Below are 23,852 nucleotides of genomic sequence, written 5' to 3'. Positions count from 1 at the left end.
TAACTACGTAGATTCAATTACCGATTCACTCAACTTCAGTTAGCTCTTACAAAACTAACGCCGAGCTCTATTTATTTAGTGGATTACATGGCTCAGTAACCAAGTAAAAAGGAGAGAGAGAGAGAGAGAGAAAGGGCACCAGGTAACAGTAGGATTAGTATAAGTTAAGATTCAGTCCAGCTCTACGGAGTAGTTATGGTATAGTTTTTAGTTATGTACTCCGTAATCAACCCGTGATTAAGAGGCTGTATAATCCTATTCTAGAATCGTTCATTCATTACCTTTATGCACCCTGGTTAGCCTTACTGACTACTACTAGACCATGACCCGCTGCTCAGCTAGGTTTCCTAGATAGGTAGGTGGCCCTGACTCTAGACAGTGCAATCAATTCAAGCAATCTAGGCAATTATCACGGATCCAGTACATAATCGGCCTATATACTCTACAGAGTGCCCAAGTCCCTACAATCCCTCCTTGTACATAAATACCGGTCCCCTTTGCAGTCAGTTCAAACCAGCCAAATGAGGTGTCGCCTAACCATTCAGAGCCTTTGATAATCCTGAAGGCTCACCGAAAAGGAGAGAATCCTGGACTACTTAAGAAGGGAAATAGACAGAAAGAAACGGGGCAAGAATGACGTTCTTTTGTATTTGTACTATTACTCAGTCAATAAGGGATATTCCCCTGCCTTGCTAGCAATGTATGTTAGGCTATCTACCCCGTGTAGTAGATCCTCCGTTACAGTAGTGCAATCGATCCAAGCGATTTGGTTTATTGCACAGCGGAGCGAAGCTAAATTCCTAGATCATTTCAATGCGCTTCAATCGGCTCCTCTGCCCGGATTCCTAGGTTATTATGAATAGGCTGGCTCTGCCTATTTAGGTCAGGTAGATAATCTAGATAGGTAATATAGGCAGTGCGATCGATTTAGACTAAGTAATCTAGATAGTACAAGAAATCTATCTAGTTAGTTTGATCGATTTGCATAATCCTTGTAAGAGATATAGCCAGGGTCCTATATTCCACAAGGCCAAAAGGTCACGTAATTCTGAATCTACAATTCGGAATGCCCTGGTCATACCTATATAGCTTTCCGCAGTTACAATCTTAACAGTTATAAGCACAGGTCATGCGATTCCTCCGTTGTCCATGCCTTCTGCCAGGTCCTGGTATATTATATCTACGTGTTTTGCTTGCCCTGCAAGATCCACAACTACATATAAATTTAGATCAAATCAAATTGACCTGCCTGACCTGTCTGGCCTACGTAGAATGTCTGAATGCTTAAATACTTGAATTACTTTATCTGTCTGATCTACCTTATTCAGGTCAGGTGATTGATTCGCGGCGCATGCTTTGCCAGAGCCTTCAGCTGGCAGCCCTTAGTACTTAGGTACTAGTAGTTATACTCTATCCGAATAGGATGAAGTTTCATGAACAAGTAGTAAATAAAACCCCCCTTATATATCAAGTACGTCCTTCCCTATGCCACGTACTCTCTAATAAACGCCACACAATACCATCTAAAACAAAATCAAACGCCCGCTAAATGACAATGAAGCCGTGACGCCCCAGTGCTTGAATAACAAAAAAATAAAAACAATCAATCCGTGGCCTTCGCAAGAAAATCATTCATCATCATATGAGCCTTTCGTAGCAGCCCAACCACACCGCCATCGTCTACCTTCCACCTCACCACCTATCCGAAGGTCCCTGGCGTCGGGCCCCTCACGCCAGCACCTAGCACTGTAGTCATCGCTCACTGTGATGAGCTCACCATCTACAGTCCATGACACAGCCGATACCTCTTTCTTATGACCTTCGATCAAGGGCGTTCCGGATTGGTATATCGGTATAGTATCTTCCAATTTCCCAGACAAGCCAGAATTTGTACGACGTAAACCCGAGCGAGTGAGGTGCATTGGGTTCCGAGGAAGATCAACTTCACGAGCCGGTTTGGGAGTGGAATGAAGAAATCGTTCATCGGTGGGAAATAGAACAGCGCACTGGTCACTGCTTCCAACAGCCAGCATTTCCGGCTTATCACCAGTGGCCTTTCGCACCGCTGTCCTGACATAGAATGACGCAACTTGCAAACGAGGATGACGGAAACCGTAGAGGGGGCCGAGACCCTCTTTGTCGGATCCTCCCGAACGACGTGGGCGGTCATTGTTTAGAGAGAGCTCCGGCGCATGTCCGAGGATCAGATGAGACGTCGAATAAGCGTACACAGTACCATCGCGACATAATGTGTAGAGTCTCGAGCCATCTCCGCCTAATGTCATGGAAGTGAGTCCAAAGCGTCTGTATTTAATGTGACTATCGGGTTCTCGTGTAGTCGAAAGAGGAAGGACCGGTCTTCCCCGGCGGTTGTTATGTGCTGTCCGCAGATCCCATAGCCTGACGCAGGCATTGGCTTCAGATGCTGTGACGAATAGGTTCTCGCGGCCAGGCGGAAGGAAGGCCAAGGAAGTTACAGTGATGTCAGAGCGCCCAAGTTGAGGCTCAAGCTTCTCAGAAGCGGGGGTTTGAGGCATCCATGCATGAGCACCGTGGATTGTGTTTAGAACCTGAGGATAAGTCATCTTGGGGGCGACGGGAGCAGCTGCATACTCAGAGTCGGATTCGAGCGAGCATCGAACTTGAAGGGCAGGTTTCTCAAAGCCTTTGCAGCGAAGATCCCAAATATTAACATTACCATCGCGACTACAAGTTGCGAGGACTTTGTTGTTGGCTGATGGTTGAAATTGCACCCGTTTTACGGAAGAAACATGGTTCGACAAACAGTATATCGGTTTTTGTGTAGTCATATCGATGACCAGGGCCGTTTGGTCTCCAGAGGCCGTTGCGAGCAGCATATCATCTGATGAAAACTCCAAATCCATAATGGCATTCATATGGGGTCGAAATGAAAGGTAGGCTTTTGAAAAGCCATTCTTGTCATATTTAGCAGAATCCAACAGTCGAATACCTCCTTCTTCATCGCCTACTGCAACGAGAGTATTCGCTATGGGAACCGTCAGTGCAAGAAAGGAGGGATGTTCTCTAGTCGGACTGACTTACTGTTGCAAGATGCGGTACAAAAGGGAAGAGCAAGACGATCCCCGGAAGAACTAGCACAGGTATGGCTGTCAGAAGGTCGCGAGTAGAATGTCGATGTCAAATCCTGCCAATCTTAACTACAGTGAGAATGTGCTGTAAAAGTTCGTGTGAATAAACTACCAACCAGCTCCAGAATTAGATCTAATAGTCACCCGGCTCGCCCGTGCACCAAGGACACTCCGCATGAAAAATTGTCCCGACGTCTGCAATGCTTGCGATCGTCGAACAGGTGATACTTGACGAAGCGGTTTAGCGATAACATGCGGCTTCGGTTCGCTCGTTCGTATCGCAGTGTTCACATCGAGGTCGCGAACTGTGACATGCACCTCTTCGTCATCTTGAACTGGAGTTCTCATGCGGACCTTTCTTAAAGGCGATGACTGAAGAGAGCCAATCGAAGAAAACGAGAACTTCCGCTTCCGACTAGGAGTGCGAAGGGTTTCCGAAGGCTCCGGCCTAGCCACAACAGCCTTTAGCGTTCTTGTAAAAGCCGGTCCCAGGCGATTGACAGCAGGAGAACTCAGAGCCTTCAAGGCCTGTCGATTCGTCCTCACATCGCTAGTAGCGTTCCCTCCATTGAGCATGGAACGAGGTGTGAAAAATCTCTTGAATGACCGTGGAGTGACAGGAGGAGGTTTCTTGGGTTTGCGTCGGACACCAGCATCTGATACTATGGACGGCGGAGAGGAAGGGAACTCCTGCGACGGTGGAGGGAAAACAGGTTCGGATCGTGGTACTTCGGGGAGATCATGACTGCCAACCATTGTGCCATCAAGAGAAGCAGGCAGGCAGAGACATTCTACAGGAACGAGTGGAGGGAAAAGAGGGTGTTGGGGCTAAGTGGCAGAAGACAGATGCATAGTGGAGCTGGCAGGACTAATTCTTGTCCAGCAATGCTCACGTCGCGGGAAAAAGTTGTCGAGTCTCGTGTCGACGTGCCTTTTCGTGACGCGAGTCGATTATTGTGGCAGGCGGTGAGGCATTCAATTAAGGTAGATCTAGCTACTGCATTAGGCAGGCGGTCCAGATTGAGCGATCGGCTTTTCAATCTAGAAATTTTATTTTTTTTTTACTCCGCCAAATCTGTATCCGGACTTAGAGCTTTGGAGCAGCTCAACAAGTCTTATCTTATAGATATGGCTCCAATCAAGCGCAAGGGCGCCTCTGCTGAGGAGGCTGTATCTGCCCGTCAACCTCAAAAACGTGTACGAGTTGGGGCAGAAGAGCGCAAGGATCAGAAGAAACAAAAGACAGGCGCTTCTGGTGATGGCAAGTCAAAACCTGACGCAGGTTCGGGCTCCAAGGCCTCAGAGCTCACAGTCCTACGTGACGATGAGCCGTCCTTCCCTCGTGGTGGGGGCAGCGTCTTAACACCTCTTGAACGGAAGCAAATTCAAATTCAAGCCACAAAAGATGTTCTCTTCGAGCAGAAGGCGACTAAGGGTTCTTCTAAGGACGATGAGCATGACGAAGATGCAGAGATGGAAGATGTGGACGACACCACAGCGACAGCTACGAAGAAGTCTCGTAAACGCAAGACCAAAGGCAAGAAAAGTGCAGATGATGCGCAAGACAAACAGGGTGTGCGAATTGAGGGCCTCAACTTCAAGGTAAGCTTACAAAGAATCCTTTACACATTTTTTTGGAGAAGGTTGCTGAAGAGTGCAGCGTATTGTACCCGGAACCATGGTGCTAGGTCAAGTCTCAAGCATCAGTGCACATGACATCGGCCTTTCTTTACCCAACAACCTTACCGGCTACGTTCCCTTAACAGCGGTCTCGAAAAGATTAGAAGAGAAGATTGAGAATCTTCTGAACGAAGACGAAAATGATGACGACGACGAAGACGACGATGAAGATTCTATTGATTTGAGCGATTATTTCTACTTGGGCCAATATCTACGCGCATACGTTGTGTCTGTTGGAAACAATGCGGCGGATGCTAGCTCCAAGAGTAGGAAACGCATCGAGCTCGCGGTTGACCCGAGGCAAGCCAATTTTGGACTTCTGAAATCTGATCTCGTCGACAACACTGCCGTTCAAGCGTCGGTTGTAAGCGTTGAAGACCATGGTCTGGTTATGGACTTGGGGATTGAGGGCGCCGATATCAAGGGCTTCATGTCTAAAAAGGAAATTGATCCCAAGACGGATTATTCGACTATCAAGGAAGGCTCAGTCTTCCTCTGCATGGTCACTGGTCAGAACGCCAACGGTAATGTCCTGAAGCTGTCCGCCAACCTGCAATCTTCCGGATCTATAAAGAAATCGCATTATCTCAGCACTGCGCCTACGATCAACTCCTTCCTTCCAGGCACAGCAGCTGAAATCCTTTTGACTGAAGTCACGTCAAGCGGAGCCACTGGAAAGATAATGGGCATGTTAGATACCACTGTGGATTTGGTGCAATCCGGTGGTAACTCCAGCAAGGACGACCTGGCCAATAAATATAAGATTGGTGCCAAAGTTAAGGGCCGCCTTATCTCCACCTTCCCCGCCTCCGATCCGTACAAGGTCGGCTTTTCATTGCTCGATCATGTCTGCAAATTCACTACCGAAGCTCAGGGGCCTGGAAGCTCTGAAGATGCACCAGCAATTTCTGCTATCGTACCTGAGGCAAAGGTGATCAAGGTTGATCCTGGTCTGGGAGTCTATGTACAAATTGGATCAACAAAACATGTGGGGTTCGTTCATGTGTCGAAGCTAGCAGATGGACAGGTTGAAAGTATTTCTGCCGAATATGGGCCGTTCCGAATGGATTCCACCCACGAAGGAAGGGTTGTTGGTTACAGTGCTCTCGATAACTTGTATCTCTTGTCATTTGAGAGATCGGTTATTGACCAGCCTTTCCTTCGTATTGAGGATGTTACTGTTGGCGCCGTCGTCAAAGGAAAAATCGAGAAGCTACTTATCGGACCTAGCGGATTAGATGGCTTGATCGTCGCATTGGCTGACGGTATCACCGGTCTTGTCCCATCTATGCATTTTGCGGACATGGCCCTTCAGTTCCCCGAAAAGAAATTCAGGGAAGGCATGACCGTTTCGGCTAGGATCTTATCAGTCAATACAGAGAAACGCCAGATTCGGCTTACTTTAAAGAAGAGTCTGCTGAACAGTGAATCCGCCATTTGGAAAGATTATGACAACATCGTTGCCGGAGCGCAGTCCCCTGGAACTATCGTGAACCTTAAGCCACATGGTGCTGTGGTTCAGTTCTACGGCTCCGTGCGAGGTTTCCTTCCCGTGTCAGAGATGAGCGAGGCCTACATCAAGGACCCGTCTCAGCACTTCAGGCTAGGCCAGGTGGTGAATGTCCACGCCCTCAGTGTGGATTCGTCTCTTGAGAAGCTTGCTGTGTCCTGCAAGGATCCTTCCACCTTTACCGAGACTTACAAAAAAGCTTTTGAGAGCATTCACCCTGGCCTGCTTGTTACTGGAACGGTCTTTGAGAAGTCGAGTGACGACCTGCTCCTTAAATTGGATGACTATGGACTCGTAGCTCGGTTGAACCTCGACCATGTAGTCGATGGCTCCCCCTCTAAACAGAGCTCGACTCTATCGAAGATTCGTGTTGGCCAGAAGCTCAACGAATTGCTCGTCCTCGATATCCAGCGGACTCGCAGGCTCATTAGAGTGTCAGGAAGGGCAAGTCTCAAGAAAGCTGCCAAGCAGGGGCTTATCCCAGCAAGCTTTGAGGATGTTCAGGAAGGTGCCGAAGTTACTGGCTTCGTTCGGAACATAACAATGACCGGAGTATTCATTGAGTTCTTAGGTGGCGTCATCGGACTAGTGCCCAAACGGCTTGTTGGTGACGAAAATATGAACAAGTCAGATTTTGGCTTGACCAAGTCACAAGTAGTCTCAGCAACAGTTCATTCCGTCGATCCTGATTTCCGCAGATTCATCCTGAGCAGAAACCCTGCCGAGGCAACCCATGCTGGTCCTAAAAAGTCAGCCGCGAAGCCCGCTGTCAAGAGCGCACCTTCTGATGACATTGTTGCCAATGCTATCGACGAGAGTATCAAATCAATGTCGGATTTCAGTTTTGGGAGGGTTACTAAGTGCAAGATCGTTTCTGTGAAGACGACACAAATCAACGTTCAGCTTGCCGACAACATCCAGGGCCGGATCGATGTCTCCGAAGTTTTCGATAAGTGGGAGGATATCAAAGACCGGAAGCAGCCTTTGCGGTTCTTCCGTCCAAAGCAACTTATTTCGGCGAGAATTCTTGGTGTTCATGACGCTCGCAGCCACAAGTTCCTTCCGATAAGCCATCGTACTGGGAAATTCCCCGTTTTTGAACTTTCCCTAAAGCCAAGCTTCCTGCAGGCCGCCGACCCTGTCCCCTTGCACCTGGAACAAGTTCAAGTTGGCTCGTCGTGGTTGGGTTTCATCAACAACATTGCTGATAATTGCCTCTGGGTCAATCTATCCCCTAACGTTCGGGGTAGATTGCGTATAATGGATGCATCTGATGACTTGTCTCTTTTAGCCGATATGGAAAAGCACTTCCCCATAGGGTCTGCTTTGAGAGTCAATGTCTCTGCGGTGGATATTGAGAAAGGTCGCTTGGATCTCTCGGCTAAGAAGGGCTCTGAGACTCTTTCGTTGGATGATATCACCGCCGGCATGATCTTGCCGGGAAGAGTCACTAAGGTCACTGAAAGGCAGGTCATTATGCAATTGACCGATACTATAGTCGGTGCAGTTGATATGATCGACTTGACAGACGACTACTCCAAGGCAAACCCCACAGTCTACCACAAGAATGAGGTGCTCCGCGCTTGTGTCATCTCCGTTGACAAAGCCAACAAGAAGATCTCCCTGTCCCTCCGTCCTTCCAAGGTCCTTAGTTCATCGCTCCCCGTTCAGGATCCCGAAATCACTTCAATGGAGCAGGTTAAAGTTAATGATGTTGTGCGAGGCTTCGTACGGAAGGTAGCTGATAATGGGCTCTTTGTGACACTGGGCCATGGTGTAACTGCTTATGTCCGTGTCTCTGATCTTTCAGACTCTTACCTTAAGGAGTGGAAGGATTCTTTCCAGGTTGATCAATTGGTCAAGGGTCGCGTCACAGTCGTAGACTCAGAACAGGGCAGGTTGCAAATCAGCCTGAAAGAGTCTGTTTTAGACCCCAACTACAAGGCGCCGCTAAAACTCCATGATCTCAAGCCCGGCCAAATCGTCACCGGCAAGATCCGTAAAGTCGAGGAGTTTGGTGCATTCATCGTCGTCGATGGTTCTGCAAATATCAGTGGCCTTTGCCACCGCAGCGAGATGGCTGAAAATCGGGTTGATGATGCCAGGACTGTGTACGACGAGGGCGATGCTGTTAAGGCCAAAATCCTCAAGATTGACCGCAAGCAAGGAAAGATATCTTTCGGACTGAAGGCTTCTTATTTCAAGGATGAAGACGAGAACGATGTTGAGAGCAGCGACAATGATGATGAGGAGGATGATTCCGAAGGCATTAGTCTGGATGGCTTCGGTGGTGTTGATGTAGCCGAAAATGACAGCGACGACGACAGCGACGTCTCCATGGGAGGAGTCGATGTCGAAGAGGGCAGTGAGAGTGATTCCGAACAAAGTGACGACGAACCTATTACCAAAGCTCCATCAAACAGACAAGGAGGTCTCGGGGCAAGTGGCTTCGATTGGAGTGGCAATGTAATGGACGACGATGAGAAGGCCGCTTCGTCCGATTCTGATGACGAAGATGAGTCAGAGCGAAAGAAGAAGAAGAAACACCGCAAGCCTGAGATACAGGTGGACCGGACTGGTGAATTAGACGCCAATGGGCCACAATCCGTGGCTGATTATGAGCGACTATTGCTTGGCGAACCCGATTCGTCACTCCTTTGGCTGAGGTACATGGCCTTCCAACTGGAGCTTGGTGAAGTCGAGAAGGCAAGGGAGATTGCCGAGCGTGCTCTTCGCACCATTACCATTGGCCAAGACGCTGAAAAGCTGAACATCTGGGTAGCAATGTTCAACTTGGAAAATACTTACGGCAACGATGACACTATCGACGAGGTGTTCAAGCGGGCTTGTCAATACAACGACACTCAGGAAGTCTATGAGCGTCTGATCAGTATTTACATCCAATCTGGAAAGAATGAGGTAAGCTCCACGTTCTCTCGTAGTATCCACTTACATTCCGATAGCTAACTATAATTTCGTACAGAAAGCGGATGAGCTCTTCCAGACTGCTCTTAAGAAGAAGATCTCCCAGTCGCCCAAGTTCTTCCTGAACTACGCCAGCTTCCTGTTTGACAATATGGCTGCTCCCGAACGTGGACGTGCCCTTCTGCCTCGCGCTCTGCAGTCACTTGCTTCTCACACTCACGTCGAAACCACATCTAAGTTCGGACAGCTGGAATTCCGCTCTGAACACGGAGACGTTGAACGTGGTCGTACAGTGTTCGAGGGTCTCCTCTCTTCGTTCCCTAAACGGGTTGATTTGTGGAACATCCTTTTGGATTTGGAGATCAAGAATGGTGATACCGAGCAAGTCCGACGTTTATTCGAACGTGTACTTGGAATCCGGGACTCCAAGAAGGGCGTCGCGTCTGTGGAAGCGAGCAAGAAACTCCGGCCCAAGCAGGCGCGGTTCTTTTTCAAGAAATGGCTTGCTTTTGAGGAGAAGCTTGCAGCAGCTGATGGTGGTAATGAAAAGATGGTGGAAGACATCAAAGCGAAGGCAGCAGAGTATGTTAAGTCTCTGCAGCAAGAGTAGACTCTGCATCCTGTGTGAACATATCTTATGATGGCATTGTGTTTGGGTCATAGATACTGTATATAAAAAGCTTTCTAACTATGATATCTTTTTCTCGAAAATTTACAAGTATGATACCATGCAAGTGTGCGTTGAGAGTGCTTCATCAGAGTAGATTAGAGGAACCATATGGACACCTCGGCGATCAAGAGACAGAATTATGGATAAAGAAACACCTGAGGACTGATTAGACGCCTTTCGCCAAAAATCAATGAAAGAACCGGATTGTTGTCGTAAGCCCAGCCGGAGTTTTATCGCCTCTTTTCGGCCATCAACTTCCGGTATTCCTCCACGATAGTTCTTCTCTCGTTAGCCAACTCCTCTCTTTTCCTCAAGCTACCAACAGCAGTCGGCACATTGGCAACATCGACTTTAGCACCACCTCGGACCTTGAAAATCTCCCTTGGCTTCGTTAATTGCGGCGGTGCCTCGGCAATTTCGAAAGGATTCGCCGGTTTATTCAAACGGTCCTTACTCTTCAACTTAGCCCAAGGATCTGAAGTATCGGCGCCCTGTCCACCCTTCTTTCTTGCGCCAGCTCCCTTCTTTTTCGCCTTTCCCTGGCCGGCCTCAATTTCCCATTCCTTCCATAACTCTAACTGTTCTTCTAGTTCTGCCTCTCGCTCTTCACGCTCAGCAGCCTCACGTTCTTGGATCTCCAACTCCTCCTTCCGCCACTGCGATTGTAGTCGGAGTAAGTGTTTTTCATGTTTCGTTACTTTATGCTCGCGAATATCAGCAAGGTTCGACTTTGCGGGTTTATCAGATCTCTTCATTCCAGCAATGGGCATTTCACGATCTACTCGTGCCGCGAAATCTGACAGCTTCTCTCCCGGAAGGATCTTCGGCTTCACTTGGGGTTCGGCATCGGTACTCTGGTCCACTACCGCCGCGGGGGCAGCCTTCTTGCGCGTAGTTTGTGTCGCATTATCAATGTTTTCCGCCCCTCTTTTCCGCTTCTTATTCTCACCAGCATTTGGTTTCGACGACGCTTGCTTTCCCTGTGTCTGGAACTGCATCAACCGGCGAAATGCTTTGGGGGTATCATCGTCTGTAGCAGCTTTCTGACGGGCTTCGAGTTTATCTTTCGGCTTGTTGTCCTTGACATTCTTTTTTGATTTCTTGTTCTTGGAATTGGGATCGCGGACCGGGAGAGACTTTGCGATCATGGTAGGTGGAAGGTCGTAGATCCTAGTAAGGTCGGGTTAGGAGTGACACAGCATAATCCAACGCACGAGAACGTAGACCTACTCCGCGTCATTTTGCTTCCGCTTATGCTTATGAGGCATTTTAAATGTGGTGGTTCTGCAACTGTTGGTGATGAAAATTTGCGGAGGTGGATTTGGATGGGAACTTTAATTTTTTTTTTTTTTTTTGTCTTTCGGGCGGCATATCTAATCGCGGCTGATAAGATTGTCCACCTTTGTTTACTACTACATATACATACCAACTCGGAGTATCATTTCGAAGACTTTTTTTTCCTTTTTCCTTTTTGTAAAAAGTACCAGATATCGAGGCTAGGGGCCTTCTTCGGTGAAATATAGTTTGGTATACGCAATCCTATATTGCTAACTGGTTGCATGGACTATGCTAATAACCATTTATATATATATACCATGACCTTTCATATCTACGGAGTAGCATATGTACATCTATCTAGTTAGAAATCAATATACTGGTCATGTCCGTGAGCAACTTGAAATCATAAAAGAGGTGGAAAAGAAAAAGAGGATATAAAGCGAGGACCTCTGCTATAGCGTTGAATACTCCCCGATTCGCCTTTTCAGGTAGGAATACGTGATACCACTCCGTCAGGGTTCAATAGCATCTTATTGATTTAGTACCAGGAGTATAAGACGCAAAATGATAAACCCGTGAGTATGATTCTTAGAACGTGGCCATAGGTACGGTACTCCATAGTGGTGGAGGCTATGCTGTACTCTCAGTAGCAGGTAGCACTTGTGAGCGTGCCATAGTCACGTGCGCCGACGAGCCCATTCTTGTCGGCCAGGCTCGTTAAATTTGATCTATGCGGTTCGAAGGGGGATGTATCCGTATGCTGCAAGGGTTATTGACTTAATACCATCTACAAGTACTCTGTACGGAGTATACATATAAACTCAGACCCTAAGAAGCTTTGCAACATTCATGGTTGCTCGCTTAAACCAGCTGAAGCTTAAGCGTACAAGCTATAATTATCGACTTCTGCCTATCGTTACAATAGGTCTGTGTACTGTACGTAGCTTTACGCGTAATCCCCCGAGCCATGGGTAGCTGTGATACTTGATACGAAAACAGAATGATTATCAGGGGTCCCTGACGACATCATGCATTCTAAAGATATTTCTGAGCGGAAAAAATGGTTCTCATGAGAATGTGAGAATTATCTTTCCCGCGGGATTGAATTGTATGGAAATGACTCCCCAGAAGCATTTGTAAGCTCCCCGGTCAACCACTAGTATCAGCTAAATACACACTGACGTGCGTTAGTTACACTTACTAGCAGCCATATTGAGTTTGCCCCGAGTATGTCCCCAAGTATCCTATTACTAGTGTCTAGTGTCTACAGTAACAATCCAGGCTACCATAATATCTATCCTCGGGGATCCCTGATGAGGAGGCTGTGCTCAATCATGGGCCCGAGCTAAGTGCCGAAAGTTCTGCGTTGAACCCAAGATAGAGCTTACTTCGGAGGAACCATATGGACCTCACTTCAGTATTGATTAGGGTCCCCTCAGGGTCTAGGCACTCCACCTCTTAATCAACAGTTGCAGATATTAGCGAATGAGAGCCTCTTATCCTACCAACAGCTGACTCTTACCCGCTGCGCGACCGCTCTAAAAGCTGCCGGTGGGATATGGGCGATGGTTGTAAGATCTGCCGATGTTTCTGACCCAATAACGATTTCCAACACCGCACATGTTGGGTTGGATCGCGGAGAAGACTTCGTGAAGGAAGAGAGTACCTACTAGACTTGACTCTTCATTATCTTTACAGCTGCGGGATCGCCATCGGCACAAGCCCTGTAGCCAAGAATGTCGTCCCCTTTCCGCTCCCCACTTGCCTCCTCGAACTCCACCCGCATTGGTACTCCTCACGCAAACAACGGCCCTTTTGACAGTTATCGCGCTAGTGAAGATTCAGAGCCTAAGGCAGACTTAAGAGAATTAAAATTGTCTGTGAAAGAGTCTGTCGGCGATGAAGGGAATGGCCAGGGCTTTTTGACTGGTCCCACCCCGTTGGAGACTTTACCTGCATGGAGACGTGGACTGGCCGCGACCTCTCCTTTCACTGCGTCCGAAGACAAAGAATCTGATGATGTACTGCCATTGCTCGCCAACTCGAGTCGTACTCTAAGCTATTCTCGGAGACGGTGTAGGGGACCTAAGCTAGCCCGCTGCGTATTATTCCCTCTCCTAGGATTCTTCATCATGCTGTAAGTTTCCCAAGTCACGAGGCTTCGACTACTGAGGTTACTTATCACGCCCATAGAGGTATCATTCAATTCATTATTATTGCCTGTGGCATTGCCATGACGTTCTTCTCGGATGACCTCGACCGTTTGTCGATTCTTCGTTGGCAACACGAGGAAAGATTGGTCGCGAACGTCTCTCATTGGCCCACGGACTTTACCAGAGATATCATCCCAGTTGGATGCCATTCACACAATGACTATTGGCGGCCAGTTCCCCTGTTTTCTGCTATACAGGCGGGGTGTATTGGCGTGGAAGCCGACGTATGGCTTTTTGACGACGAACTATACGTGGGTCATACCACTTCGTCGCTGACACGGCAGCGCACGCTGAGGAACTTGTACATTGATCCCCTAATAAGGATACTCGGGAAACAAAACCCAACTTCCAAACTCCACCCTACTGCAGATCAGTCATTGCAGGGAGTTTTCGACACTGACCCATCCCAGAGCCTTATCCTACTCATTGATTTCAAGACTGACGGAGATGCGACATGGAATACAGTCGTCGAGCAGTTGTCACCCCTCCGCGGGCGTGGCTATCTTACCCACTTTAACGGTACTGACGTGGTCAATGGCCCTATCACAGTTGTGGGAACGGGCAATACCCCCTTCAACCTGGTGGCGGCGAACAGTACTTATCGAGACATCTTCTTCGATGCTCCTTTAGAGAAATTGGCTGAGGACTATGACATGGATAATGCTGAGAGTCAAGGTTTCGAAGATCACATTCCAGAGGATGAAGGAGTGATGACGGACCGGTCTAACGAGAATGTCGGCCAGGGCCTCTCGGGCTTCTCCGGCGACGAGATCGGCCCTGGCACGTTCAACTGGACCAACAGTTACTATGCATCTGTTTCTTTTAGGAAGTCGATCGGCTTTCCTTGGTTGTTCCACCTCAGTGATCGACAAACCGACAAGATTAAAGCGCAGATCCGGGGCGCCCACCAGCGCGGACTCAAAGTTCGGTATTGGGAGTTACCTAGCTGGCCTCGGAGTTTGAGGAATCATATCTGGACTGTTCTGGTTCGCGAAGGGGTTGATATCCTCAACGTTGACGATCTGCAGAGTGCCACCAAACAGGACTGGAGACCCAAATTCTCTGATTGGTGGCACTAGCTTGCGCTGCTGCTGCCTGCACTCTGCATATTTATAAATTAGGTGTGGCTGTACAGACAAACAAGCCCAATATGCACTATGCACCCTGCACCACGCACCATGCTAGGCAGTGAAGTTTCACCACCTTTTCGACGGTGTTGAGGTTCCTTTTGAGTAGATACCCTACGAGTTGTCTTATTGTTTCCTTAGAATTTTTGTGAGTTACTTTCACCACTTCTTATTTTAGACCAACGCAATATGATTGATGCGAGACAATTCGTGTTCTTTGTATTTGGGGCATCAAATGTGATATGTAGAAAGATAAGATCGTACAGGATCCAGTTTTGGGTATCATCTGATAGACTTCCACAGTCCTCTTGTTTTTGTTTTGTGGCGGTCAGCCTGCATGCAAAGGATCGGGACTATTGCCCGTAAGCTGAACAAGAAAGTAAAAACAGAAAAAATGCACCATCAAATTACAAACAGCACAAAGCTTCTTCCCCAAATTCGTTAATAACGGTTCCCTCTTCACGAAGAATGTTGCCTAGCCAATCCTTGGCTGTTTCGAAATTATCAGCCCCAAACTTAACCAGCACAAAACCGGCTCGTACACGAGCAGCGGTGAATGTGACCTTCGAGTCGAAATTTGGAGGCGCTTCTACAGCCGCAGGGGCGGAAGACGACCAATTGCGAGCTCCAATCCGTGGCTGTGAAGTAAAACGATCCATGATGAAATTTGCAAGGCGCTCAAACACGGGTCCGTAGAGAATCAACGTGCCCACAATACCGTGAGGCCGTGTCCGCTCCCGGATAACACCGGTGCGGTTCAGTGTCTCATGCTCATCTTCTAACGATCCTTCGTCGAGCTCTTCATCAAGGATAAGTGAATCACGGAGCAGAAGCTTCTTTTTTCCTAATTCGTCGACGCTGTAGACTTCATTCTTGCCTTTCCAGAGGTGGAAGTCCCAGTTCTCGCCTCGGGATTTGCGTCCCTCTGTCACCCAATCTAGCATGCAAAGACTGCTCCGTTGGGAGTCCTTTGTTGTGCTGTCGACTGTGAATGTTTGGACTTGTTCGTACCGGCTGTCCTTATATGGTACGGCTGGATCGGGGAGGTAGCACATTGCAGCTCCCTTCTCGATCCGTACGTCTAGTGTTTGCCGGCTCTTGTCTGATAATACTCGTCCCGGGGCACGGCGGCCCTTGACGCTTCTGCTGGGCTCTGTTTTGTAGATCTTCGTGGTTCCTTGTGGTGTTGTTACGACCATTCTTGTGAATTGTTCGAGCTTGATTGAGACCTCAATGTGGTCACCTGGTAGGAGGCCGCCGCCATAGGTGAGGAGGTAGAGGTGGACGGGACGGGAAACTGGACATGATAGAGCGGAGGATTGAGGTACGTAGCCAGGTGTTCTTGTGAGGAGCTTGAGGGGATATTTGTAGGTGAGGGTCGTCAAGGTAGGATTCGAAGGAGGCAGCAGTGAAAGGACAACATTGCCCTGTCCGGGTTTGGCAATGGATGCCTCAAAGGGTGACTTTATAGGCATGATTCTAGATGTGATCTGCATAGAGGACGAGGAAGGTCTTTGAGCAAAAAGAGAGAAGGATTAAGGTGGGAATGAATAAGGGGAAAAGTGAGAGAATGAAAATCGAAGGTGTGGATATTCACGGTATGATATATCTGCCATTTATGGGATCAATTGAAATATCTGTAAAATGGCGTCATGGAGAATGGGATTTTCTTTTTTTTCTTTGAATCAAGCTGATTTTCCGGGGCAGCCAAACAACGCCGAGATGTCCGGCCAGGTGATCCTGCAGACCCCCTTGAATGATTAGCTGGAAGCGGGGTGTAAGGCCCTTGTGTATCGACCATTGAATTTGCAGTCTTGGCTCTTCCAATGTTGAGCTAGAGATGAGCATTCATACCACGATGATGGAGACCGAGGAGGTTTCTATTACGGCATCAATACTGAGATTCTCCGCAGATGATGAGGGCTTAGGGTTCGCCCCCGGGCGAGGCTTTCTTGGCGATGCCAATCAGTACGCACTAGGTTGATCATACCGTTTCATTACCGTTTTGATCAACGTTCGATGACTGAGGCCACCTCCACACAAACAGGCAGGCACAAAACTAGACACCTGGGGCATCAACTCACTTTCGGAGCCCGTCATCGCCAGGCACCAAAGCGCGTCTGTTCGTTCCGTCCGAACAGTTCACCGTGTTCCCACCCCCCTCACTTCGACTTTCTGGAGTCCCACTCTCGACACATCGGAACGGTATCCTCAATGCACCAATTTTCCCATTGAGGCTCGAAACGCTTTCGCTACCACTGGTCTTTTTGTTGTCTGTCCGATCGCGTACACTTGCAACACGCGCGCGCAAAGCCGCTGGTGCTGTGCTAGGAAAACTAACAATAATCGCGTTCAGCATCCCCGAGGAATTTCCATCATCATCATCTGAACCCCACGTCCAAGTACGTCTCACTCCTGACTGATTGAATGTGCTAGCGGCTATATGATCGCAACGCGAACTAATGTATTTGCGATGACTATCTAGTGTTCTAAATACTTTCGACAACAATGGAGACTGAACCGCCGCTTTCAAGCCCCCAGCCCGGGCCCACTCAAGAAGCTTCATCCCCGTCCACAAATAGAAGAAAGTCCGGTCGGGTGACGCGAAAGCCCGAACTATACGCCGAGAGTTATGGCGCCAATGATATCGCGACTGTAGGGAGCACGAAGCGCAAGCGTGCCGGCGGCGATGACGAGGTCGAGGAGGATGCAGACGCGTCCGAGCCTGAAGTGGACCAATCCGCCGACGAAGAACCCGATGAAGAAGAACTCCGAGAGAAGAGACGCGCTGCACGTAAAGCGTCATCCAAGAAAGCAACGTCCCAGCCGAAGGCTAAAGCAAAGTCTCGCAGTGCGAAGAAACCTAAAGTAGCCGGTAATGGTATTGGGAGCCAACTGGCCTTCCGACCTGCTACGAATGGAAAGAAGACAGTTTTCTCCCGTCCTAGGAAACCGACAGTGCGACCTAGTTTGGCTGCCGGTGAACGGGGCCTCTATGGTAAATTTATCGTTGTCTCCTGATTATTGTGGCGATGTGGCTAACTATGAGTACTACTGTGTAGCGGAGGTCTTTGGTAAAGGGCGCAATGCCGACACTACTGCTGCCGAATGGCTTTCGCGATACCAGAGAGAGCAGTCTCAGGCACTACGTGATATGGTTAACTTTGTGCTCAGATGTATAGGAACTGATCTCGAAATAACCCAAGACCATATCAATGATGTCGACCACGCGCCGGACCGTGTAAAGGACTTGCAAAATCAACATCAAGAGGAAGGATTCGCTGAGTGGCCCTTGATCTCTAGAGCGAGAAAGTTCAGGGCTTTCCAGCCTGTCTTGGAAGAATTCTTCAAGTCCTTAATCCAGACCTTCCATCATTCCTCGGTCCTATACGACGATCAAAACCTCTTCGAGAATTTCGAAATTTGGCTATCTGCTATGTCAACATCGCACTCTCGGCCTTTCAGACATACGTCAACTGTGATTTTACTGGCAGTCATGTGTGCTCTTTGCGACGTCGCCCGGGAATTGATGACAACAGTGTCTACTTCTCGCAAACAGCTTGAAACTGAGAAGAAAAAGAAATCGGTGAATCAAGGAAGAGCATCCGCTATCGAGAAGGCTATTGAGGATGGTGAAAGGAAGCTGGAGATCATCGATGAATACCTTAAAGATGGTGTTAATGTCGTCTTCGTTCACCGATATCGGGATGTCGACCCTAACATTCGTGCAGAATGTATGGCGGGACTGGGACAATGGATTCGCAGCTACCGAGAGTATTTCTTCGAGGGACAGTTCCTTCGGTACTTCGGCTGGATGTTGTCTGACACCGTCGCCCACACACGTCTTATCGTTGTAAACCAACTTCGCAGCTTATATGAGAATAAAGATAACATTGCAGGCATGCGGTCATTCACCGCGCGCTTCCGTGAACGAATGGTGGAAATGGCTGCCCGTGATGCAGACACTGGGGTACGGGCCTCTGCGATCGAACTAGTGGATCTGATTCGGGAGGCCGGATTAATTGAGCCCAGCGACATTGACACCGTGGGCAGACTTGTCTTCGATTTGGAACCACGGATTCGAAAAGCAGCTGGCCGTTTCTTTGTCGCCAACGTTCATGATGTGTACGATTCCACGATCGAAGAAGTTCGAGACGAGATCAATGAGATATTCAGTGAAGAGGATGAAGATGACTTCGAATCGCCTAAACGTTCGTGGATCAAGTTCAAATGTCTGGTCGACACCCTTCAATCTTACGACGAGCTTGAAAATGAGTATAAGCCCGACCAACCCACCACTGCATCGAAGGACATGCTCTCCGGCACTCCTGTTAATACGCGATTTGTTCTTGTTACTGAGGCTATTTATCCTTACCTCAAGGAATTATCCCAATGGCAATCTTTGGCTGGATATCTGCTTTACGATCATTCCCAGATTGAGGACACTTCATCCGAGGATGACACTTCAGGTTCCATCAAACAGCTTTATAAGATGCAAGAAGGGCAGGAGGTCATCCTCTTAGAAGTACTATGCAGTGCTGTCAAGTTGTATGTTCTTGAGGTCGCAACGTCTGATATTGATAAAAGAGGACGGAAAGTCAGGGCATTGACTGACAAGATTCCTGAGCTTCAAGAAGAGATTGCGCATAACCTTGCGCAGATCATTCCCCAGCTCTTGAATAAATTCGGCTCTGTGCCAGAAGCAGCTTCTGCCGTTCTACGACTTGAGCACCTCGTCGATCTAGATAAGATACAAGACTTACAGAAAGATGCGACCGCCTATACATCGTTATTGAACGACATCAACAAGCAATTCTTAACGCACTCTGATCGGGATGTGCTCACAGAGGCTAGTGTTGCTTTTCTTCATGCGAAGAGCTCAGACGATATGCGGGAAGCTTTAGAGAATAAATTTTCGGAACTGTGGGAGGGCGTGATCGATACACTCAGCACATTAGCCCGGAAAAAGGAAGTTCTGGAGGGTAGATCAATACCTGACTCTACTCTCAATCAACTTATGAACACTGTAATCAGAATCTCCAACCTTGCCAGTGTAACGGACTGCACACAGATTTTGGAAGCAACACCTTCACGGCCAAAGGGCAAGAGCAAAGACACTGCCGAGACACCTTTTAATATCCTTCTACATTTGACGGAACGTGGTCTACGCGAAACCGAAGAGGATGAAGAATCCGCAAAGGCAGAGACGGAACTAGTGAGCAGCAGCATACGGACACTGCTGTTCTACTTCATGTGGAAGGTCCAGTCTTTGACAACCGCGCTAAGCGCTGGAAACGCTTCTTTTGATACCGAATACTTCGAAGTCTTAACAAAGAGCCGGGAGTTGTTCGTTTCGACACTTGTCGCCATCATGAAGGCACGTTCTGGCTTGGATGATATACGATTCTCGGCAACAACAACACTCTTGGATCTGCAGACCCTCTTCGGCACCCTCCGACATGCGGGACAAAAAGCTAGTAACGATGAAGAAGTCATTCTCCAGACACAAGGCTTGGTCCACGAGATCGCAGGTGAAGCCTCCAAACTTATCGCTAAAATCTACAGTGTCGCGGAGCGTACATATGCGAAGAGGCTACGTTTCTCCTACGAGCCCGCGGACGACGACGAACCTATATCCGACTCAGAGGCGGAGAAGGATTCCGATGACGAGAACGACTCTGGTTCCGAAGCAGAAATGGTAGCCACCGAGCGCCTGCGATCCAGAATCGTGGCCGAACAGCGTTTGTGCGAACTCACAGGCAAGATCGTCTTAGCAATTGTAGGCCGTGTCATCGACGCCTCCGGCGAAGAGCGCGGTCAGCTCAAGCAAAGATTGGTCAGACACAAAGCCGACCTAGGCCAGAACTATCGCGAAGTAGTCGCATTCCTCGAGGAGCGTAAACCCAAGAACCCTCCCCGACCCAAGGGCAAACAACTACCTACTTCTACGGAACCAAACCGAAATCAAAGCAGCTCTAGCAAGCGCCAAGACAACGCTAAATCCGCAGCAAGGGTAGACGATGATGACGACGAGGATGAGGAAGAGGAAGAGGAGGTGCAGCTCGATCTGGAAGAGGACGAGGACGAGGATCTACGAGCAAGAGGCTTGGTAGAAGACGACAACATTGAACAAGATCACGATGAAGAAGAAGAGGAAGATGATGATCATGCTGCTGCTGCTGCTGACTCAGACGAAGATGAAGTTATGGGTGATTGATTTGCCATTGGCGTAATATTATCTGTCTATCTATCTATGATTTAGGGGTTTTCCTCTTTAAAGGTGTTGGTCCGTGGATCGTCGCGTCGCCTATTCCAGTTATGATTGCCAGCTTTCCAGGTTTTATTAGGCCAAAATTTTCTTTTTTATTTTCTTGCCCTTGAGTATCTATCTCCTTTCTCCATTGTTTCTCCCTTCTTCTATTTTCTTCATGTTGCTGTTCTCCCTTTCTATATTGTGAAGACCTTGCTTGCCGGCGTTGACTGCGAGATATGTATTGCTGTGTAACTCATGCCTTCTCTTTTGTATATACTTAAGGACCTTCTCCTCCGTGTCTTAGCTTCTATGATTGCTTGTAATTTGATGATCGATTGTATGCCTGGCACTGCCGCTACCGGGCTACGGTAGTAGATAGTAGCTACGCTATTTAGATGCTGTACCTAGATGGCAAGTGGGAAGAAAGGGATTGCTTCTTTTCTTGGCTATCGAATTATCCGTCACCACGAGACCTAATCGACCTTTGAAGTAGATTTGTCTATCGATATATAAGCCCGTCAGGAAGCGACGGATAGCACTTAGGCCACGAAGGAGATCACAACCCCCAAAAAATCGTCAAAAGACAAATAGGAAATGAAGAAGAAAAACCGAATCAACAAACGATTACGCCGGTGTATGGGATGCTACGATAAATAGGGAAGTGCAAAAGGGATACATGATGGTGCATCTGGTTTATCGTGAACGATCAAAAGGGGAAGTAAGAAAGGGAAAGTAAATCATTGCAGAGGGGGAAATGGAGGGGGAAAAAACGTTGACTCGTGCTTGAATTTCAAAAAGGGGGAGACGAAAGGGATACAGGAATGGACTTAAAATGTTATTTTGAAGGCAGAAAACGCAACCCAAATTTCGCCTTGAACGCTACAAGGCCAGATCGCCCTGCGAAGTTGGTGGTGCTTTTGTTCGTTATACGGCGGTCGCACTGCGCCACGTAAGATCTAGCAGGAAGTAGAATCGAATCAGATAGCCCGAGTCTCAATTGTGTCATAAATAATTTCAGATAAAATCCCACTTTTACATGTCCATGGAGTCGCCACCGTTGGCGAAGTTGAATCCACCCGGCTGCTGTTGGGCAGTGCCTAGGGTGAATCCTGTTTGGGTCTGTTGAGGAGCAATCTCATCGATATCACCACCAGCCTCTTCTTCATCGGAGAAGTACTTCTCGATGATGTTGTAGGCCTTCATATAGATCTCCTCGTTGGCGTTGTTCTGGCAGTCGTGGATCTTCTCCATACCGCCGGCCTCTTCAATGAACAGAGCATAGCGGTTGACGCGCGCCTCGCCAGTCTGTGCAGCCTCCTTGTCCATCTCACCAACCTTGAGGATGTTCTCAAGGCCATCCAAAGCAACCTGGATGATCTTGTTGTCGGGGCAAGCAAGCAGGTCGCAGAGCGGCTTGATGCATCCCTGAGAGACGAGGTAGCGGATCTGCTCAGGCTTCTGCAGACCACCAGAAGTGGCGTTGGAGATAGCCCAGCAAGCTTCCTTGCGGGTCTTGAAGTCACCGTTGGCGAGCAAGTTGATCAGCGGGGGAATGATGCCAGCGTCGACGACAGCCTGGATCTGGCTAGAGTTGCCAGCAGTGACGTTTGAAATAGTCCAGCAAGCCTCCTTACGGATACCATCCTTGGTAGAACTGAGGAGAGAGAGGAGAGCGGGCAGAGCACCGCAGTTGATGATAACCTGGGTCTGGACGTCGTCACCGGTCACAATGTTTCCAACCGACCGAAGAGCAGGAGTCTGAACGGAGGTCGAGGCGTGCATAAGAAGCTCCACAAGGCGACGAGGGATGCCTGCCTCGATAACAGCCTGGATCTTATCGTTTGCGCCGTCGGAGAGATAAGAAATGGCCCAGCAAGCATCAATGAGGACTTCATCATCAAGCATGTAGATAAGCTTGGCGAGGACAGGAAGAGCAGGAGCGATCTAAAATGGTATTAGTCAAGCTCGCTTATTTGTAGTATCTAAGGAAACATACCGTGTTCCAATCGGGCTGGGGGGTCTTGCCACGGCAGAAGTTACTCAAAGTCCATGTAGCGTTGCGCAACATGCTCAACTTCCGACCATCGTTGATCAAGTTCAAGAGAGGACGGAGGGCGCCGGCATTGAGGACGAAGTCACGGCATTGAGGGCTGTCACCAGCAATGTTACCCAGAGCCCAAACGGCCTGTTCCCGAACATCCGGTTCCGGGCTGCTCAGCAGCTCGACGAAAATGGGCACAGCACCGGCTTCGATAACCACCTGGGTCTGCTGAGCAGATCCAGATGCAATGTTTGTCAAGGCCCAGGCGGCTTCGAATTGAACCAGGGTATGAGGGGACCGGAGGAACTCCACGAAACGGCTCACGACACCAGTCTCAATAACGCGCTCGATGGGAGGGTTGCGCTCCTTGGAAAGCAGCTTCCTGAACTTAGTTGTGGCTTGAATTTGCGACTCGATCTGATCTGAGAAGACACCCTTAACCATCTCTGGGAGTTCCACATTAAGCTGGAAAATATTTCATTAGCCATTTGTCTTCTAGAAGCATGAAGACCGACACGATTGATGAGTGATAGGTGGTCGTGTGCTCCATCCTCAAGCTCACGACCAGCACCGGGGCGGTGAAAACCTCATCGCTAGACGCATAAAAAGGGAAAAGAAAAAACACAAGACAGGAGCTTGGTCGGAAACAAATCTCCAGGCATCTAGAGTAATGCGAATAGAAACGAATAATAAAGGCTCAGATAAAGCATACCTCGCTTTCTATGGCAGTCGCTTCATCATCACTCTCGGTGGCAGCGGCCATGCCGCCTCCCACACCAATCCCACCATCGCGGGTTTGGATACCTCTTCTCTTGGCCAAATTCTCTTCTCTTTTCTGCTTGCGAATTTCAACTTGCTGCTCCTCACGACGACGACGAAGCTCGTCAGGCCGGAACTGATTCCTGGCCTTGAACTGGGTGCGACGATGCTCTGGGATGTAGCGCTCGGCCATGGTTGCTTAGGACACTGAGGGGTGAAAACAAAGCGCACGAACCACTGAGGTTCTAGATGAAAGAAAAATTTAAAACGAAGAAGAAAAATCGAA

The 23,852-nt window shown here is 48.6% G+C and overlaps 7 protein-coding genes across 7 annotated transcripts; 3 read left to right on the top strand and 4 right to left on the bottom strand.

Moving 5' to 3' along the window:
• Window positions 1-1,468: 1,468 nt before the first annotated feature.
• On the bottom strand, window positions 1,469-4,003 carry BDV38DRAFT_240002 (WD40 repeat domain-containing protein). Its single transcript, XM_032053837.1, has 3 exons — window positions 3,227-4,003; window positions 3,064-3,174; window positions 1,469-3,007 (listed from the first exon to the last, which is right to left on the bottom strand). The coding sequence occupies exons 1-3, from the start codon at window positions 3,864-3,866 to the stop codon at window positions 1,629-1,631; spliced, it is 2,130 nt and encodes a 709-aa protein (XP_031916675.1). The 5' UTR covers window positions 3,867-4,003; the 3' UTR covers window positions 1,469-1,628.
• A 181-nt stretch (window positions 4,004-4,184) lies between these two features.
• BDV38DRAFT_20021 (putative rRNA biogenesis protein RRP5) lies at window positions 4,185-9,980 on the top strand. The gene is made up of 3 exons (XM_032052439.1): window positions 4,185-4,712; window positions 4,771-9,219; window positions 9,284-9,980. The coding sequence occupies exons 1-3, from the start codon at window positions 4,239-4,241 to the stop codon at window positions 9,833-9,835; spliced, it is 5,475 nt and encodes a 1,824-aa protein (XP_031916674.1). The 5' UTR covers window positions 4,185-4,238; the 3' UTR covers window positions 9,836-9,980.
• BDV38DRAFT_20024 (uncharacterized protein) lies at window positions 9,958-11,211 on the bottom strand. Its single transcript, XM_032052440.1, has 2 exons — window positions 11,126-11,211; window positions 9,958-11,065 (listed from the first exon to the last, which is right to left on the bottom strand). The coding sequence occupies exons 1-2, from the start codon at window positions 11,161-11,163 to the stop codon at window positions 10,126-10,128; spliced, it is 978 nt and encodes a 325-aa protein (XP_031916673.1). The 5' UTR covers window positions 11,164-11,211; the 3' UTR covers window positions 9,958-10,125.
• Window positions 11,212-12,909: 1,698 nt separating this feature from the next.
• BDV38DRAFT_280104 (uncharacterized protein) lies at window positions 12,910-14,465 on the top strand (the record flags this gene model as incomplete). The annotated part of the gene is made up of 2 exons (XM_032059216.1): window positions 12,910-13,310; window positions 13,367-14,465. 2 exons carry the CDS (start codon window positions 12,910-12,912, stop codon window positions 14,463-14,465), a joined length of 1,500 nt encoding a protein of 499 aa, XP_031916672.1.
• A 227-nt stretch (window positions 14,466-14,692) lies between these two features.
• BDV38DRAFT_20016 (urease accessory protein UreD) lies at window positions 14,693-16,394 on the bottom strand. The gene has a single exon (XM_032052438.1). The coding sequence runs from the start codon at window positions 16,007-16,009 to the stop codon at window positions 14,921-14,923; it is 1,089 nt and encodes a 362-aa protein (XP_031916671.1). The 5' UTR covers window positions 16,010-16,394; the 3' UTR covers window positions 14,693-14,920.
• A 449-nt stretch (window positions 16,395-16,843) lies between these two features.
• On the top strand, window positions 16,844-21,145 carry BDV38DRAFT_20007 (cohesin subunit IRR1). Its single transcript, XM_032052436.1, has 3 exons — window positions 16,844-16,915; window positions 16,999-17,511; window positions 17,576-21,145. Exons 2-3 carry the CDS (start codon window positions 17,022-17,024, stop codon window positions 20,728-20,730), a joined length of 3,645 nt encoding a protein of 1,214 aa, XP_031916670.1. The 5' UTR covers window positions 16,844-16,915; window positions 16,999-17,021; the 3' UTR covers window positions 20,731-21,145.
• A 653-nt stretch (window positions 21,146-21,798) lies between these two features.
• BDV38DRAFT_269136 (karyopherin alpha) lies at window positions 21,799-23,759 on the bottom strand (the record flags this gene model as incomplete). Its single annotated transcript, XM_032056910.1, has 3 exons — window positions 21,799-22,710; window positions 22,763-23,272; window positions 23,520-23,759. 3 exons carry the CDS (start codon window positions 23,757-23,759, stop codon window positions 21,799-21,801), a joined length of 1,662 nt encoding a protein of 553 aa, XP_031916669.1.
• Between the last annotated feature and the right edge of the window lie 93 nt (window positions 23,760-23,852).

This window comes from Aspergillus pseudotamarii (assembly GCF_009193445.1).
Source record: "Aspergillus pseudotamarii strain CBS 117625 unplaced genomic scaffold BDV38scaffold_11, whole genome shotgun sequence".
Lineage (NCBI taxonomy): Eukaryota > Fungi > Ascomycota > Eurotiomycetes > Eurotiales > Aspergillaceae > Aspergillus > Aspergillus pseudotamarii.
Note: the sequence above shows the minus strand (reverse complement) of the source record. Positions and strands in the feature narration are given on the sequence as shown.

Excerpts from the sequence above, each read along its gene's own strand:
- BDV38DRAFT_240002 (XM_032053837.1), bottom strand. The coding sequence starts at position 3,866 with ATGGTTGGCAGTCATGATCTCCCCGAAGTACCACGATCCGAACCTGTT. Across the intron at positions 3,175-3,226 it reads TAGATCTAATTCTGGAGCTG|ATTGGCAGGATTTGACATCG; the intron begins GTTGGTAGTTTA and ends ACTGTAGTTAAG. Across the intron at positions 3,008-3,063 it reads TTGTACCGCATCTTGCAACA|CGAATACTCTCGTTGCAGTA; the intron begins GTAAGTCAGTCC and ends CGGTTCCCATAG.
- BDV38DRAFT_20016 (XM_032052438.1), bottom strand. The coding sequence starts at position 16,009 with ATGCAGATCACATCTAGAATCATGCCTATAAAGTCACCCTTTGAGGCA.
- BDV38DRAFT_20024 (XM_032052440.1), bottom strand. The coding sequence starts at position 11,163 with ATGCCTCATAAGCATAAGCGGAAGCAAAATGACGCGGA. Across the intron at positions 11,066-11,125 it reads CGGAAGCAAAATGACGCGGA|GATCTACGACCTTCCACCTA; the intron begins GTAGGTCTACGT and ends CGACCTTACTAG.
- BDV38DRAFT_20021 (XM_032052439.1), top strand. The coding sequence starts at position 4,239 with ATGGCTCCAATCAAGCGCAAGGGCGCCTCTGCTGAGGAGGCTGTATCT. Across the intron at positions 4,713-4,770 it reads TTGAGGGCCTCAACTTCAAG|CGTATTGTACCCGGAACCAT; the intron begins GTAAGCTTACAA and ends TGAAGAGTGCAG. Across the intron at positions 9,220-9,283 it reads TCCAATCTGGAAAGAATGAG|AAAGCGGATGAGCTCTTCCA; the intron begins GTAAGCTCCACG and ends AATTTCGTACAG.
- BDV38DRAFT_20007 (XM_032052436.1), top strand. The coding sequence starts at position 17,022 with ATGGAGACTGAACCGCCGCTTTCAAGCCCCCAGCCCGGGCCCACTCAA. Across the intron at positions 17,512-17,575 it reads CGGTGAACGGGGCCTCTATG|CGGAGGTCTTTGGTAAAGGG; the intron begins GTAAATTTATCG and ends ACTACTGTGTAG.